At 42.7% G+C, this 18,302-nt stretch overlaps 1 protein-coding gene across 3 annotated transcripts in view; it reads left to right on the top strand.

Annotated features, from left to right (window-relative positions):
- LOC134344501 (vasoactive intestinal polypeptide receptor 2-like) overlaps positions 1 to 18,302 on the top strand; it is a 201,484-nt gene that overhangs the window by 108,420 nt on the left and 74,762 nt on the right. For 2 of the 3 annotated variants that reach the window (XM_063044403.1, XM_063044402.1), the window contains one exon: positions 6,460 to 6,557. The exons of the other annotated variant lie outside the window; for it this stretch is intronic. In XM_063044403.1, the coding sequence (XP_062900473.1) occupies positions 6,460 to 6,557 (98 nt within the window). The remainder of the gene's footprint in view (positions 1 to 6,459; positions 6,558 to 18,302) is intronic. 3 annotated transcript variants of the gene reach the window in all.

The following is an 18,302-nucleotide window of genomic DNA, read 5'->3' on the forward strand; positions in this document are numbered from 1 at the left end:
TGGTCTTAAGGTGTTATACTTAAATGCACGCAGCATAAGGAATACGGTGGATGAACTTGTCATACAGCTACAGATTGGCAGGTATGATATTGTGGCCATCACTGAGACATGGCTAAAGGATGCATGTCTCTGGGAGCTGAATATCCAAGGATACACGGTGTATTGGAAGGATAGGAAGGTAGGCAGCGAGGGTGGTGTGGCTTTATTGGTAAGAAATGATATTAAATCATTAGAAAGAGCTGACATAGGATCGGAAGGTGCAGAAACTTTATGGGTTGAGCTAAGAAATCGCAGGGGTAAAAGGACCCTGATGGCAGTTATTTATAGGCCTCCAAACAGCTGCAGTGATGTGGACTACAAATTGCAACAAGAAATAGAAAAGGCTTGTCAGAAGGGCAGTGTTATGATAATTGTGGGAGATTTTAACATGCGAGTGGATTGGGAAAATCAGGTCAGCACTGGATCTCAAGAGAGAGAATTTGTAGAATGTCTGCAAGATGGCTTTTTAGAACAGCTTGTTGTTGAGCCCACTAGGGGATCGGCTGTACTGGATTGGGTATTGTGTAATGAACCGGAGGTGATTAGAGAGATTGAGGTGAAGGAGCCCTTAGGAGGCAGTGATCATAACATGATTGAGTTCACTGTGAAATTTGAAAAAGAGAAGCCGAATTCTGATGTGTTGGTGTTTCAGTGGAGTAAAGGAAATTATAGTGGCATGAGAGAGGAACTGGCCAAAGTTGACTGGAAAGGGACACTGGCGGGAAGGACAGTAGAGCAGCAGTGGCTGGAGTTTATGCGAGAAGTGAGGAAGGTGCAAGACAGGTATATTCCAAAAAAAGAATGAATTTTCAAATGGAAAAAGGATGCAACCGTGGCTGACAAGAGAAGTCAAACCCAAAGTTAAGGCAAAGGAGAGGGCATACAAGGGAGCAAAAATTAGTGGGAAGACAGAGGATTGGGAAGTTTTTAAAAGCTTGCAAAAGGAAACTAAGAAGGTCATTAAGAGGGAAAAGATGAACTATGAAAGGAAGCTAGCAAATAATATCAAAGAGGATACTAAAAGCTTTTTCAAGTATATAAAGAGTAAAAGAAAGGTGAGAGTAGATATATGACCGATAGAAAATGATGCTGGAGAAATTGTAATGGGAGATAAGGAGATGGCGGAGGAACTGAACGAGTATTTTGCATCAGTTTTCACTGAGGAAGACCTCAGCAGTATACCGGACACTCAAACGTGGCAGGGAAGAGAAGTGTGTGCAGTCACAATTACGACAGAGAAAGTACTCAGGAAGCTGAATAGTCTAAAGGTAGATAAATCTCCCAGACCAGATGGAATGCACCGTCGTGTTCTGAAGGAAGTAGCTGTGGAGATTGCAGAGGCATTAGTGATGATCTTTCAAAAGTCGATAGATTCTGGCATGGTTCCGGAAGACTGGAAGATTGCAAATGTCACTCCGCTATTTAAGAAGGGGGCAAGGAAGCAAAAAGGAAATTTTAGACCTGTTAGCTTGACAAAGGTGGTTGCGAAGTTGTTGGAGTCGATTGTCAAAGTTGAGGTTACAGAGTACCTGGAGGCATATGACAAGATAGGCAGAACTCAGCATGGATTCCTTAAAGGAATACCTGCCTGATAAACCTATTACAATTTTTTGAGGAAATTACAAGTAGGCTAGACAAGGGAGATGCAGTGGATGTTGTATATTTGGATTTTCAGAAGGCCTTTGACAAGGTGCCACACATGAGGATACTTAACAAGATAAGAACCCATGGAATTACAGGAAAGTTACATACATGGATAGGGCGTTGGCTGATTGGCAGGAAACAGAGAGTGGGAATAAAGGGATACTATTCTGGTTGGCTGCCTGTTACCAGTGGTGTTCCACAGGGGTCTGTGTTGGGGCCGCTTCTTTTTACGTAGTACATCAACGATTTGGATTATGGAATAGATGGCTTTGTGGCTAAGTTTGCTGATGGTATGAAGATAGGTGGAGGGGCCAGTAGTGTTGAGGAAACAGTGAGTCTGCAGAGAGACTTGGATAGATTGGAAGAATAGGCAAAGAAATGGCAAATGAAATACAATGTTGGAAAGTGTATGGTTATGCACATTGGCAGAAGAAATAAACGGGCAGACTATTATTTAAATGGGGAGAGAATTCAAAGTTCTGATATGCAACGGGACTTGGGAGTCCTCATGCAGGATGCCCTTAAGGTTAACCTCCAGGTTGAGTCAGTGGTGAAGAAGGCGAATGCAATGTTGGCATTCATTTCTAGAGGAATTGAGTATAGGAGCAGGGATGTGATGTTGAGGCTCTATGAGTTGCTGGTGAGACCTCACTTGGAGTATTGTGGGCAGTTTTGGTCTCCTTATTTAAGAAAGGATGTGCTGACGTTGGAGAAGGTACAGAGAAGATTCACTAGAATGATTCTGGGAATGAGAGGGTTAACATATGAGAAACGTTTGTCCACTCTTGGACTGTACTCCTTGGAGTTTAGAAGAATGAGGGGGGACCTCATAGAAACATTTCGAATGTTGAAAGGCATGGACAGAGTGGATGTGGCAAAGTTGTTTCCCATAATGGGGGAGTCCAGTAGAAGAGGGCTTGACTTAAGGATTGAAGGGCGCCCATTCAGAACAGAGATGTGAAGAAATTTTTTTAGCCAGAGGGTGGTGAATCTGTGGAACTTGTTGCCACAGGCGGCAGTGGAGGCCAATTCATTGGGTGTATTTAAGGCAGAGATTCATAGGTATCTGAGTAGCCAGGGCATCAAAAGTCATGGTGAGAAGGCGGGAGGAGTGAGACTAAATGGGAGAATGGATCAGCTCATGATAAAATGGCGGAGCAGACTCAATGGGCTGAATAGCCGACTTCCGCTCCTTTGTCTTATGGTCTTATGATCTTAACTGTTCAGATTCATAGAGTTTTTCAGCATTGCCAACTTGTCTTTGCCAACCTTATGATGGCCTACAGTTAACAGGAGTTGGTATTGGTGACTGAGTCAGACTGCTCTTTGTTGCCTCTAATTACTGTACTTTAAAGATTTCCAGCTTTTCTTTTTGATTAACCTGTACCTCAATTTTAAAAAGACAACACTGAAATTCAAATGTAAGAGGATGCAGAATCATTGGCTGTTTGTTCATTTACATGGTAGCTGCCTGGCCTGTTGAGTTTTCCAGGCATCTTGTGGGTGTTGTTTTGATTTCCAGCATCTGCAAACTTTCTTGTGTTTATCTGTAACAGCAGTTTTTTTTTTGAGTTTATGTCAGACATAGATGAAGTATTGGAATTACAAATCTGTTTGTGATGATGCTGGAGATAATGTGAGGCAATGGGTTGAAAGGAACACCAAAGAAGCACATTGGTTTACATTTAATATTATGAACAGTACATCATAGAGACATTACAGTTATTTGGGTCTGTGCTGCTCCCTTTTAGGCAATCTATAATGTGACCCAACTTGTTCGAGGCAGCTCTGCAAATTATACTCTCTCAAATGCTTGTCCAGTTCCCTTTGGGAATCCAAACTAACTAAGGTCCCCTCGCCACGTTTAAAGGCTATGAATTCCTCATGGTACCTGCCCTTTGCTCAAAAGGTTTTTCCCGCATTCCCCATAAAGTCCTTGCCTTTCACTTTAGATCTTGGCACTTGAATCATCTGAATTTTTCATCTTCTAGAATGTGGGTACCATTGGTAAGGCTCCCATTTATTACTCATCCCCAATTGCACTGTATTCCCTCTTGTGAAGTTGTTCCCACAATGCTATTAGGGAGAGAGTTCCAGAATTAAATTACAGTGTGACTTAATTGTGGTACTTTTCCCAATTCAGGATAGAGTGTGACTTGTAGGGGAACTTGCAAATGAAAGTGTACCATGCCTCTGAATCCCTTGTCCTTCTCGGTGATACAGATTATTGGAATGGGAACTCCTGGTCAAGTAACCTAGGAAAGCAAAAGTGCATGTGGAACAGTTCTTTTATACTTATCCTTTAATCTCTTCAAAATCTTGGAAATTTCTATCAACTCTCCTCTCACCATTGCTTAGACCATAAGACAGGGGTCCCCAACCTCTGTCGCACTGTGGACCGGTTTAGTATTGACAATATTCTTGCAGACCGGCCGACCCGGGGGGTGGGGGGGTGGTAGGATTGCCAACGGACAAGAGTAGCAGCCAAATATGTTGTGTTTACCCAGAGAAAGACTACAATGACCATGAAGCCTTGCATGGGCACAAGTGCGCACGCGGGACCTGCGCATGCGTGTACCTGCCGATTTTTTTTCTGCAAATCGTTTTTGGTGATTCTGTTCGGGGAGGGGGGGTGTTAATCACGACCGGAATATAGGTGATAAGTGGCTAATACACTCAATTTCATTTCTAAAAGGGGTTAGCTAACGAATTTAATATAAAACACACAGCGCATATTTTCCTCGCATGAATATAGTGATAAGTCAATTATCAGGGGAGGACAGGGGAGCTTGAAGTAAGTGTTGAATGAACTTCCAGTAGAAGTGGTAGAGGCAGGTTCGATATTATCATTTAAAGAAAAGTTGGATAGGTATATGGACAGGAAAGGAATGGAGGGTTATGGGCTGAGTGCAAGTCGGTGGGACTAGGTGAGAGCAGCATTCGGCACGGACTAGAAGGGCTGAGATGGCCTGTTTCTGTGCTGTAATTGTTATATGGTTATATAAGTAAGTCAATAGCATCTTAACATTTTAAGTAACGTTTGGATATTAAACACACAGCACACATTTTCCCCGTATGAACATATAAAATCATTGCAACACACCAATATTGCTGAATCAGTGGGAGCCCTGGGCTTGTTTTCCTGTAACAAGACGGTCGTATCGAGGGGTGATGGGAGACAGCGATACTCGAAGGGGGTTCCTTATGTCCGGTCTATTCCGCAATTTAGTTTTCATTGCATTCATTGCAGAAAAATATTGGACATGGATGATGCGTGGGTAATGACATGGATGACGTGTGGGTAATGACCTTGCATGCGTTCAAGCTCAACAGTGGGCGTGACAGGGAATGAGGAAAGGTGCAGCTGACTCATAACGTTTCCTCGCGGCCTGGTAACGCATGCTTTGCAGTCCGGTACCGGCCCACGGCCCGGTGGTTGGGGACCACTGCTATAAGACCGTAAGACCATAAGACAAAGGAGCAGAAGTCGGCCATTCGGCCCATTGAGTCTGCCCGCGATTTTATCATGAGCTGATCCATTCTCCTATTTAGTCCCACTCCCCCGCCTTCTCACCATAACCTTTGATGCCCTGGCTACTTAGATACCTATCAATCTCTGCCTTAAATACACCCAATGACTTGGCCTCCACTGCCGCCCGTGGCAACAAATTCCATAGATTCACCGTCCTCTGGCTAAAAATTGGTTTACCAATAAACCAAACCTATATCAGACCAAAGGATGGTTTGCCAACCAGAATAGATCATTTTGCAGTCACAGTAAGTTCAGAGCCTGAAACCATTCTGAATTTTGTTCTAATACAGGTACCCACTGGAGAGTTATACAGGATAGAAGTGTTGTTATTCATAGCTACCTGCAGTAATTCCATTTGCCTGCATTAATTTCATACCCCTCTATGCCTTGTTCATTTAAGTACCTGTCAAGGTGCTTTTTAAAGCAATTTGCTGCCATCTGACATTTTATAGCAAATTCCAGTAACTGTGTATGCGTTGCCCTTCCTGGGGTGTTGTCACATCAACTAGACAGTCAGCCAAATTCCATTCAAAACTGGCATGAGAGTCAAGGTGTAGCAGTCTGGCTCTTTGGTTTTATTGCAGACTCAGTGGCATGACACAGTGAATTAAGACTGAAAATGAAAACAAGCAAAATACAGTGCAATTATCATATTGTTCCATGTGCACAAGTAAATATACACAGATAAATAAGAACTTAGTTAAGTTTCTTGCAGGTAAATGTTATGTGTAAACCATTCGCATCTAAGTTAATGTCTAATAGACTCAAAAACAACATACTATTTCAGCAAAATCTTCTTGATACCTTTAAGTTAACTTCTAAATAATATAACATCAACTTACAAGCAATGCTTCTGCTGGGGAAACAACAGGGTAGCTTTAGATAGAAACGTCTTTTGCTCCTAACGTAAACCTCTGGCCTACTGCCAGCCAATGTGCTTTTCTACTTACTTCCTGACTGCGTAGGAAGTGACCAAATACAGATCTGAAACTTCTCCTTAGAATGAAAGTGTAATGTGCTTAACATAAATCAATTGCCTGAATGGCAAAACGATGTGAAAAATTACCCTACAGATCACCTTTAAAATCTCATCCCTCTCCCCTTAAATATATGCCTTCAAGCTTTAGACTCTATCTGTCTATCCCTCTAATGTTTTTATATACTTATATGACTATTGATTATGTTGTTCCTTTATATTTGTCTATTATTTTTCAATTTATCTCTGAATTCTTTTGTTTCAAAAGACTGATTTTTACATGTCGGTGAAGATTATTTACACTCTGGGACACAGTTTCTCCTTGGTTGCTCTCACGACTGGATCAGCTATCCTTTGCTTCTGTAGGTGAGAAACGTTTATTCAGACTCACAGTAATTGCTTTCACGGTCAATGGGTGGAGGTGGGAGGAAGTGGGGTAAGTGAATGGGGGTAGACATCTGCAATAGAAGTAACTTTCTTGAGTTTGATGTATCAAGTGGCCTTATCTTATAAGAAAGCTTCCTTATACTCACCAAATTCATTTCCTCTTTGTTGAAAAATCCCTCCTTGCAACACAGATGTTTCATGTGTAATGTTTTGATCAACTGACAGATGCTTTTAATAATCAAGTGAAACACCTCGATCTAATGTTCAACGGTACTGGACGCAGATACATTAGAGACATTTAAGAAACTATTAGATAGCCACATGAATGACAGGAAAATGGTGGGTTACGCAGGATGGAAGGGTTAGATTTATTTTAGAGTAGGCACAACGTCGTGGGCCGAAGAGGCTATACTGTGCTGTAATGTCCTCTGTATTCTATGCATCTACAAATTATCCAAAAAACATGTACATTGGGATAAGAGTGATTGGCCACTTTTTTTCAGTGAATAAGGAGTGGGAGTGGGTGTAACACTCTAATTGATTCAATCATTATCCTAACGGGAGAGGAAGGTCATTTCATTGGGACACAATGTACAGTAATGCCTTAACAGCTACTGCTGGACTTTGATTGAAAATAGCCAAGGTTACTATGTCCCACATTTCAAAAGGTGAACGCTGAACCTGCTGCCAGACAAGAAAACTGTAGCTGTGAATGTGAACTTATGCAATGAACTGGAAAGGAAGAAATAAAATAATCAAAATAAGGATTAGAACAAGTTTTCTCTAGTATGGCAATTTCCACCAAGCCCTGTTAGCAACTACTGGTGTAAATAAAGTTAGACCCTACAGTAAACCATTGCTGTTCACTGCCTTCAGTGGGACTTCAATATACAGTACTGTGCTAAAGTCTTAGGCACATATATATAGCTAAGGTGCTTAAGATTTCTGCACAATGCTGCAGTAATTTTATGCATTGCACTGTGTTGCTGCCACAGAGAAAAAGAACTAATTTCTTGACATATGTGAGTGATGATAAATCTGATTCTGATATGGGTCTCTGTTGTGGATTGAGAGTGGGAAAGGGGCAGAGAGAAGGGAATCATGATTGGGTAAAGGGGAAGGGAGAGGGGAGAAAGAGCGGGAAGCGCCAGAGAGACACTATGTAACGATCAATAAACCAATTGTTTGGAATCAAGTGACCTTGCCCGGTGCTCAGGGCTGGGTGTGTCTACAATGCACCCTCCCAGCAACCCCCCACCCCCGGCACACTCCTTCTCTGCCACCTGACCCACACTCCTCCTGTACAGCTCCACCCTCGTCTTTCCCAATATTGTTTGCTCCTGCGAGATTTACAAATTCACTCTCCAATCCATGTTGACAAATACAGTCCCGTGCAAAAGTCTTAGGCACCCTGGCTATATATATATATATATATATATGCCTAACAGTTTTGCACAGAAAGGTACCTGCATCCAATAGCCACTTTTAAATAACTCAGCTGCCTTTTTGGGCATGAATTTATTGTTACACTGCCTTTGACTTCTGAATGGCTCCATTTGGTGAACAAACAAGTTAGAAAGGTTGTGTAGAAGCAGTAAGAAAAGTGTAAGCCGAAAGCACGCTGACTAACATTTCTTAATAATTTCAAAACTCACCAAATACTGCAGTGAGATTCATTTTCATGCATACATTCACAGTAGTTACGTAGAAACACAATAGAGTCAATGAAATGTTGTATATTTGGACTTTCAGAAGGCCTTTCATAAGGTGGCAAGCATGAGGCTGCTTACCAAGTTACGAGCCCATGGCATTGCAGAAAAGCTACTGGCATGGTTAGAGCATTTGGTGATTGGTAGGGGACGGCAAGTGGGAATAAAAAGGATCCTTTTCTGATTGGTTGCCGGTGACTAGTGGTGCTCCACAGGGGTCAGTGTTGGAACTGCTTTTTTTAATGCTGTATATCAATGATTTAGATGATGGAATAGCTGACTTTGTTGCCAAGTTTGCAGATGATATGAAGATTGGTGGAGGGGGAGGTAGTGTTGAGGAAACAGGAAGGCTGCAGAAGCACTTAAGCAGATTAGGAGAATGGGCAAGACAGCGGCAAATGAAATACAATGTTGGAAAATGCATGGTCACGCACTTTGGTAGGAGAAATGAATGCACAGACTATTTTCTAAACAGGAAGAAAATCCAAAAATCTGAGATGTAAAGGGTTTTGGGAGTCCTGGTGCATAACACCCTAAAGGTTAATTTGCAGGTAGGGTTGGTGCTGAGGAAGACAAATGCAGTGTTAGCATTCATTTCAAGAGGTCTAGAATGCAAGAGCAGGGATGTGATGCTGAGGCTTTATAAGGTACTGGTGAGGCCTCATCTTGAGTATTTTGAACAGTTTTGGGCTCCTCATCTTAGAAAAGATGTGCTGGCGTTGGAGAGGGTTCAGAGGAGGTTCACAAGGACGATTCTGGGAATGAAAGGGTTATCATACAAGAAACGCTTGATAGCTCTGGGTCTGTTCTCGCTGGAATTTGGAAGGATGAAGGGGGATCTCATTGAAACCTTTTGAATATTGGAAGACCAAGGTAGAATACATGTGGAAAGGATATTTCCCATTGTGGGGTGGAGTGAGGCCTAGGACAAGAGGGCAAAGCCTCGAGATAGAAGGGTGTCCATTGAAAACAGAGATGTGGAGAAATTTCTTAGCTAGAGGGTGGAAAATTTGTGAAATTTATTACCACAGACATCTGTGGAAACCAGGGCATTGGGTGCATTTATGGCACTGCTTGAAAGGTTCTTGATTGGACACAGCATCAAAAGTTACGGGGAGAAAGCTGGTGAGTGGGGTTGAAGAGGGCTAAAAAGGATTAGCCATGATTAAATGGCGGAGCAGACTCCATGGCCAAATGACCAAATTCTGCTCCTATGTCTTATGGTCAAAGTACATAAAGATGGACAAATAATGTGCAAATCAAGACAAACTGTGCAAATACAAAAAATGATGATGCTGAATAGATAAATAATAAATAATCCTGAAAACATGAGTTGTAGAGTCCTTGAAAGTAAGTCCATAAATTGCGGAATCAGTTCAATGTCAAGGTGAGTGAAGTTGCCCACGCTAAATGTCGCCATGTATCACCAGTGCCATCTTTGAATAGTTTCCCATAAGATGACCCTATTACCCTGGGTCCAATTCCGACTCATTTTATGTTGTTTAGAAATCTCACCTTGCAACACTAATGTTTCATATGCAATTATTGAATAGATTTAAACATGCTTCTAATAATTGAGCGAGACACCTCAACCAAATGTTACAAAAACAGATATAGAACACGGTACAGTAGAAGAACAGTGATCAGCCAGTGTTGCCAGTGAATATGGGGAAGAAGCTTTCTGTTTGCGTTGATTCATAATCCTAACGACAAGAGCTGCATGCAGTATCCTGATCAAGGGCTGATCCTTTGAGCATGTATAAGTAAGCTGAGAAGCACATGCCTTATGTTCTCGAGACTTTGAGGTCCAAGTTCAAAGTTAAAATCTAATTTTAGATGAATACTTCACAAGGCTTCTAAAACCCTTTAATCCTCATAAGAGGCAAATAACAAATTCCATTGTGGCATCTTCTTTCACTCACCTTAAAAAAAATACCATATTTTGCAATCCCTCTCCTCTCCCCAACACTTCTGATGTAGCAGTTACATTTCCCTTTTTGGCTGTATGGTCTGTTTGATGTAGATCCAGCTGCTTCCTTTACAGCCATAAGTAAGTAAAAGGAAATAAGACTATTAGATCATAAGAGTTAGGAGCAGTATTAGGCCATTCGACCTATCGAGTCTGTTCTAACATTCCATCATGGCTGACTTATTATCTTTCTCAACCACTTTCTCCTTCCTTCTCCCTGTAACCTTTGACACCCTGACTAATCAAGAACCTATCAACCTCCACTTTAATTATACTCAATGACTTGGCCTCCACAGTTCTCCATGGCAATTGATTCCACAGACTCATCACCTTCGAGCTAAAGAATCTCTCTATTCTGAGACTGTTCTCTGGACCCAGATTCACCCACTATAGCAAACATCCTGTCCATATCCTCTCAATCTAGGCCTTTCAATAACCGAACACGTTTCTGCATACCTCGACACGGTTTTATCCCCCCTTGTTCAATTCTTTCCTACCTATGTTCGTGACACCTCTCATGCTCATAAACTTTTCGATGATTTTAAGTTCCCTGGCCCCCACCGCTTTATTTTCACCATGGATGTCCAGTCCCTATATACTTCCATCCCCCATCAGGAGGGTCTCAAAGCTCTCCGCTTCTTTTTGGATTCCAGACCCAATCAGTTCCCCTCCACCACCACTCTGCTCCATCTAGCGGAATAAGTCCTTACTCTTAATAATTTCTCCTTTGGCTCCTCCCACTTCCTCCAAACTAAAGGTGTAGCTATGGGCACCCATATGGGTCCTAGCTATGCCTGCCTTTTTGTTGGCTTTGTGGAACAATCTATGTTCCGTGCCTATCCTGGTATCTGTCCCCCACTTTTCCTTCGTTACATCGACGACTGCATTGGCACTGCTTCCTGCATGTATGCTGAGCTAGTTGACTTCATTAACTTTGCCTCCAACTTTCACCCTGCCCTCAAGTTTACCTGGTCCATTTCCGACACCTCCCTCCCCTTTCTAGATCTTTCTGTCCCTGTCTCTGGAGACAGCTTATCCACTGATGTCTACTATAAGCCTACTAACTCTCGCAGCTATCTGGACTATTCCTCTTCTCACCCTGTCTCTTGCAAAAATGCCATCCCCTTCTCGCAATTCCTCCGTCTCCACTGCATCTGCTCTCAGGATGAGGCTTTTCATTCTAGGATGAGGGAGATGTCTTCCTTTTTTAAAGAAAGGGGCTTCCCTTCCTCCACTATCAACTCTGCTCTCAAACGCATCTCCCCCATTTCACGCACATCTACTCTCACTCCATCCTCCCGCCACCCCACTAGGAATAGGGTTCCCCTGGTCCTCACCTACCACCCCACCAGCCTCCAGGTCCAACATATTATTCTCCGTAACTTCCGCCACCTCCAACGGGATCCCACCACTAAGCACATCTTTCCCTCCCCCACTCTGCTTTCCGCAGGGATCGCTCCCTACGCAACTCCCTTGTCCATTTGTCCCCCCCATCCCTCCCCACTGATCTCTCTCCTGGCACTTATCCTTGTAAGCGGAACAAGTGCTACACATGCCCTTACACTTCCTCCCCTACCACCATTCAGGGCCCCAGACAGTCCTTCCAGGTAAGGCGACACTTCACCTGTGAGTTGGCTGGGGTGATATACTGCGTCCGGTGCTCCTGATGTGGCCTTCTATATATTGGCGAGACCCGACGCAGACTGGGAGACCACTTTGCTGAACACCTACGCTCTGTCTGCCAGAGAAAGCAGGATCTCCCAGTGGCCACACATTTTAATTCCACATCCCATTCCCGTTCTGACATGTCTATCCACGGCCTCCTCTACTGTAAAGATGAAGCCACACTCAGGTTGGAGGAAACAACACCTTATATTCCGTTTGGGTAGCCTCCAACCTGATGGCATGAACATCAACTTCTCTAACTTCCGCTAATGCCCCACCTCCCCCTCGTACCCCATCCGTTATTTATTTTTATACACGCATTCTTTCTCTCACTCTCCTTTTTCTCCCTCTGTCCCTCTGAATATACCCCTTGCCCATCCTCTGGGTTCCCCTCCCTTGTCTTTCTCCCCGGGCCTTCTGTCCCATGATCCTCTCATATCTCTTTTGCCAATCACCTGTCCAGCTCTTGGCTCCATCCCTCCCCCTCCTGTCTTCTCCTATCATTTTGGATCTCCCCCTCCCCCTCCCACTTTCAAATCTCTTACTAATTCTTCCTTCAGTTAGTCCTGACGAAGGGTCTCGGCCTGAAACGTCGACTGTACCTCTTCCTAGAGATACTGCCTGGCCTGCTGCGTTCACCAGCAACTTTGATATGTGTTGCTTTCAATGTTAGATATGTTTCAATGAGATCCCCCCGTCATTCTTCTAAATTCCAGCAAGTACAAGCCCAGAGCCATCAAACGCTCCTCTTATGTTAAATCTTTCATTCCTAGTGTATTACTTTAATTCCTTGGAGAAATTATCGTGAACTTCCTCTGGACTCTCTCCAACGCCAGTACATCCTTCCTTAGATAAGGGGCCAAAAACAGCTCACAATACTTCAAGTGTGGTCTGACCAATGCTTTATAAAGCCTGAGCATCACATCCTTGCTCTTATCTTCTAGTAGGCTGGAAATGAATACTAACATCTTATTTGCCTTCCTTACCACTGACTCAACCTACAAGATAATCTTCAGAGAATTCTGCAAGTTTCATGGCACCTCTGATTTTTGAATTTTCTTCTCATTTAGAAAATAGTCTACACCTTTATTCCTTCCACCAAAGTACATGACCATACACTTCTCTACAATATATTCTATTTTCCAATTCCTTGCCCGTTCTCCCAATCTGTCTAAGTCATTCTGCATTCTCCCTTCTTCCTCAAAACTACTTGCCCCTCCACTTAACTTCATATCATCTGCAAACTTGGCCACAAAGTCATCAATTCCATCATTCAAATCATTGACATATAACATGAAAAGAAACAATCCCAATATCAACCCCTGTGGAACATCACAAGTTTCTGGCAGCCAGGCAGAATAGACCCTCTTTATTCCTGCTCTTTGCCTCCTGCGAGTCAACCAGTCTTCTATCTATGATACGCAAACAGCAGGAATTCTGCAGATGCTGGAAATTCAAGCAACACACATCAAAGTTGCTGGTGAACGCAGCAGGCCAGGCAGCATCTCTAGGAAGAGGTACAGTCGACGTTTCAGGCCAAGACCCAAGGGTCTCGGCCTGAAACGTCGACTGTACCTCTTTCTAGAGATGCTGCCTGGCCTGTTGCATTCAGCAGCAACTTTGATGTGTGTTGCTTCTACCCATGATAGTACCTTTCCAGTAATTCCATGGGTTCTTCTTTTGCTGGGCAAAATTCCAACAGGTTTGTCAAACAAGATTTCCCCTGATGGAAACCATGCTGATTTTGTTATCATGTACCTCCTAGTTCCCTGAAACCACCCACTTCCTTAATAATGGATTACAACAGAGAGACTTGGATAGATTGGGAGAATGGGCAAAGAAGTGGCAAATGAAATATAATGTTGGAAATTGTATGGTTATGCACTTTGGTAGAAGAAATAAACAGGCAGACTATTATTTAAATGGGGAGAGAATTCAAAGTTCTGAGTTGCAATGTGACTTGAGAGTCCTCGTGTAGGATACCCTTAAGGTTAACCTCCAGGTTGAGTCAGTGGTGAAGAAGGCAAATGCAATGTTGGCATTCATTTCTAGAGGAATAAAGTAAAGGAGCAGGGATGTGATGTTTAGGCTCTATAAGGCACTGGTAAGACCTCACTTGGAGTACTGTGTGCAGTTTTGGGCTCCTTATTTAAGAAAGGATGTGCTGACATAGGAGAGGGTTCAGAGAAGATTCACTAGAATGATTCTGGGAATGAGAGGGTTAACATATGAAGAATGTTTGTCCGCTCTTGGACTGTACTCCTTGGAGTTTAGAAGAGTGAGGGGGGACCTCATAGAAACATTTTGAATGTTGAAAGTCATGGACAGAGTGGATGTGGCAAAATTGTTTCCCATGGTGGGGGAGTCTAATATGAGAGGGCATAACTTACAGATTGAAGGGCACCCATTCAGAACAGAAATGCGAAGAAATTTTTTTAGCCAGAGGGTGGTGAATCTGTGGAATTTTTTGCCATGGGCAGCAGTGGAGGCCAAGTCATTGGATGTATTTAAGACAGAGATTAATAGGTATCTGAGTAGCCAAGGCATCAAAGGTTATGGTGAGAACACGGGGGAGTGGGACTAAATGGGAGAATGGATCAGCTCATGATAAAATGGTGGAGCAGACTCGATGGGCCGAATGGCTGACTTCTGCTCCTTTGTCGTATGGTCTAACATCTTCTCAGCCACTGAATTCAGGTTAACTGGCCTATAATTTCCTTTCATCTGCCTCCCTCCCTTCTTAAAGAGTGGAGTTACATTTGTAATTTTTCTTTTCCTCTGGCACCGTTGCAGAATCTAGTGACTCATGAAAGATCATTGCTAATGCCTTACAATCTCTTCAGCTAGCTCTTTCACAACCCTAGGGTGTAGTCTATCTGGTAGATTTATGACTTACCTATCATTAGATCTTTCACCTTCCCAAGCAACTTCTCCTTGGTAGTAGTAATTATACTCACTTCTGCCCCCAACACTGTAGAATTTCTGGCATATTTCTGGATAGTGTCTTCCATAATGAAGATTGATGCAAAATACTTATTAAGTTCATCCACCATTTGTTTGTCCCAGCGTCATTTTCCAGTGGTCCAATATCTATTCTTTCCCCTTTTTTATATCTTTACACATCTGAAAAGACTTTTAATATCCTTTTTGATATGCTTGGCTTCATGTTCCTTTTTTTTTAGTTGCCTTCTGCTGGTTTTTGATCGCTTCCCAACCCTCTAACTTCCCACTAATTTTTGCTATATTATATGTCCTCTCTTTTGTTTTTGTGCTGCTTTTGACTTGACTTGGCATGGATTTATCCTGCACTTTCGGAATTGCCCCCAGAAATTCCAGCCATTGTTGTTCTGCCATCATCTCTTCTAGTGTCGCCTTCCAATGAGCTTTGACCAGCTCCTCTCTCATACCTCTGTAATTCCTTTTACACTATTAGACTGATACATCTGATCTGAAGTTTGCTGATGATACTAAATTGAGTGGAAAAGCAAATTGTACCGAGGACACGGAGAGTCTGCAGAGAGATATATAGATAGGTGAAGTGAGTGGGTAAATGTCTGGCAGATGGAATACAATATTGGTAAATGCAAGGTCATCCACTTTGGAAGGAAAATGAGAAGCAGATTATTATTTAAATGGTAAAAAATTACAGTGTGCTGTTTTGCAGAGGGACTTGGGAGTGCTTGTACATGAATCCCAAAAGGTTGGTTTGCAGGTGCAGCAGGCTATCAAGAAGGCAAACGGAATGTTGGCCTTCATTGCTAGAGGGATTGAATTTAAGAGCAGGGAGGTTATGCTGTAGCTGTATAGGGTACTGGTGAGGCCATATCTGGAGTACTGCATGCAGTTCTGGTCTCCTTAATGAGGAAGGATATACTGGCTTTGTAGGCAGTGCAGAGGAGGTTCACCAGGTTGAGGTTAGACTATGAGGAGAGACTGAGTCATTTGGAAATGTACTGGCTAGAATTCAGAAGGTTGGGCGGAGGTCTTATAGAAACGTATAAAGTTATGAAAAGGGATGGATAAGATAGAGGCAAGAAAGTTGTTTCCACTGGTAGGTGAGACTAGAACTAGGGGACAGAGTCTCAAGATTTAGGGGAGTAGATTTAGGATGGAGATGAGGAGGAACTGCTTTTCCCAGAGAGTGGTGAATGTGTGGAATTCTCTGCCCAATGAAGCAGTGGAGGCTACCTCAGTAAATATATTTAAGACAAGGTTGGATAAATGTTTGCATTGTAGGGGAATTAGGGTGATGGAGAAAAGACAGGTAGGTGGAGATGAATCCATGGCCAGATCAGCTGTGATCTTATTGAATGGTGGAGCAGGCTCGATGGGCCAGGTGGCCTACTCCTGCTCCTATTTCATACGTTCTTAGGTTCTTATCACCTAGTCGAAGGAAATATGGAGAGTTTAACGTCTTGCGGTAGCAAAAATTATTGTATGCGACTTAATCATCTGGTCATTAACTTTAGAACAGCTCTTTTGATGGCACTGTGTCTTAATTCAGAAAGGGCTGTGAGCTGCTTTAACTTCCAACATCCAGAACACATAATTTTATTTTGTTTAGATATCCATCACCAGGCAGACCAACTTCACCATCTGTTAAAAGAAAATCAGTCCTTTGATCAAAAAGTCTCAATCTATGCCAGGCCACCAGAGCTGAAAATGCAGTGAATATTTCTGAGTGGTGCACTCAGCAAGATTATTTCATTATATTAAGGACTAAAATGGTTTTATTGTTATCTACAGTGGGGGGAAATTTTTAAATTTCTAGAAATGAATTTTATAAAGTGAAAGAAATAGCACAAACCAGAGAAGCTCTGTAGATGCTGGAAATACAAAGCGACACACACAAAATGCTGGAGGAACTCAGCAGGCCAGGCAGCATCTGTGGGAAAAAGTTTTGGGCCGAAACCGTTCAGCAGGACTGGAGAAATAAAGATGAGGAGTCGATTTAAAAGGTGGGGAGAGGGAGGGAGAAACACAAGGTGATAGGTTTTGGATCCAATTAGGCAATCTGGCTTGGACCCCATTTGCTTAACCATCAGGACAGACCTATATGTTGTACCAAGTGGAATTTCTTATTAATATCAATGAAAATGCTTACCACCTTGCCTTCATCAATCTTCTTAGTTATTTCCTTGAAAAATCTCAGAGAAATAGTTGGAACAGGATTTCCAAACCTGACTATTCCTGATCAGCTCCTACTTTCCCAAATGAACATAAGTTCGATCCCTTAGTATTTTCTCCAGTAAGTTCCGGATCTTGATGTAATGCTCACTAGCCCAAGTTATCTGGCTTATCAGAATCATAATCAAAGTCAGGTTTCGTGTCACCAGCATATGTCATGAAATTTGTTGATTTTCTGGCAGCAGTACAATGCAATGCATAATAATTTTTTAAAATCTGTGAATTACATTGAGTATATATATATTAAATAGTTAAAATAAGTAGGTCAAAAATAGAAATAAAGTAGTCATGAGATAGTGGTCATGTGTTCAATATCCGTTCAGAAAATCTGATGGCAGAGGGGAAGAAGCTGTTCCTGGTTCATTGAGAGTGTGCCTTTAGGCTTCTGTACCTCCTTCCTGATGGCAGCAATGAGAACAAGGTATGACGTGGGTGGTGGGGGTCCTTAATGATGGATGCCACCTTTTTGAGGCATCGCTCCTTGAAGATATCCTGGATACTATGGAGGCTAGTGCCCATGAAGGAGCTGACTAAGTTCACAACTTTCCACAGCTTTCTTCAATCCTGCGCAGTAGCACACCCACCCCCACCACCCCCCCCCCATATCAGACAGTGATGCAGCCAGTTAGAATGCTCTTCATGGTGCATCTGTAGAAATTTTCAAACGTTTTTGGAGACATACCAAATCTTCTCAAACTCTGAATGAAATATAGCTGCTGTTGTGCCTCCTTTGTAGCTGCATCGATATGTTGGGTGCAGGTTAGGTCCTCAGAGATATTGACACCCAGGAACTTGAAATTGCTCACTCTTTCCACTTCTGATCCCTCTGTGAGGACAGGTGTAGAATCCCTTATCTTACCTTTTCTGAAGTCCACAATCAGTTCTTTGACCTTACTGACGTTGAGTGCAAGGTTGTTGCTATGACGACCCTCAACCAGCTGATATATCTCACTCCTGTATGCCCTCTTACCACCAGCCGAAATTCTGCCGGCAGTGGTTGTATCAAGAACAAATTTATAGATGGCATTTGAGCTGTGCCCAGTCACACAGTCAAGGGTTTAGAGAGAGTAGAGCAGCGGGATATGTACACATCCCTGAGGTGTGTCAGTGACGAAGAGATACTGTTTTCGATCCACACAGATTCTGGTCTACCAGTTAGGAAGCTGAGGATCCTGTTGCAGAGGGAGCTACAGA

The sequence above is a fragment of the Mobula hypostoma genome, chromosome 3, assembly GCF_963921235.1.
Source record: "Mobula hypostoma chromosome 3, sMobHyp1.1, whole genome shotgun sequence".
Classification (NCBI taxonomy): domain Eukaryota; kingdom Metazoa; phylum Chordata; class Chondrichthyes; order Myliobatiformes; family Myliobatidae; genus Mobula; species Mobula hypostoma.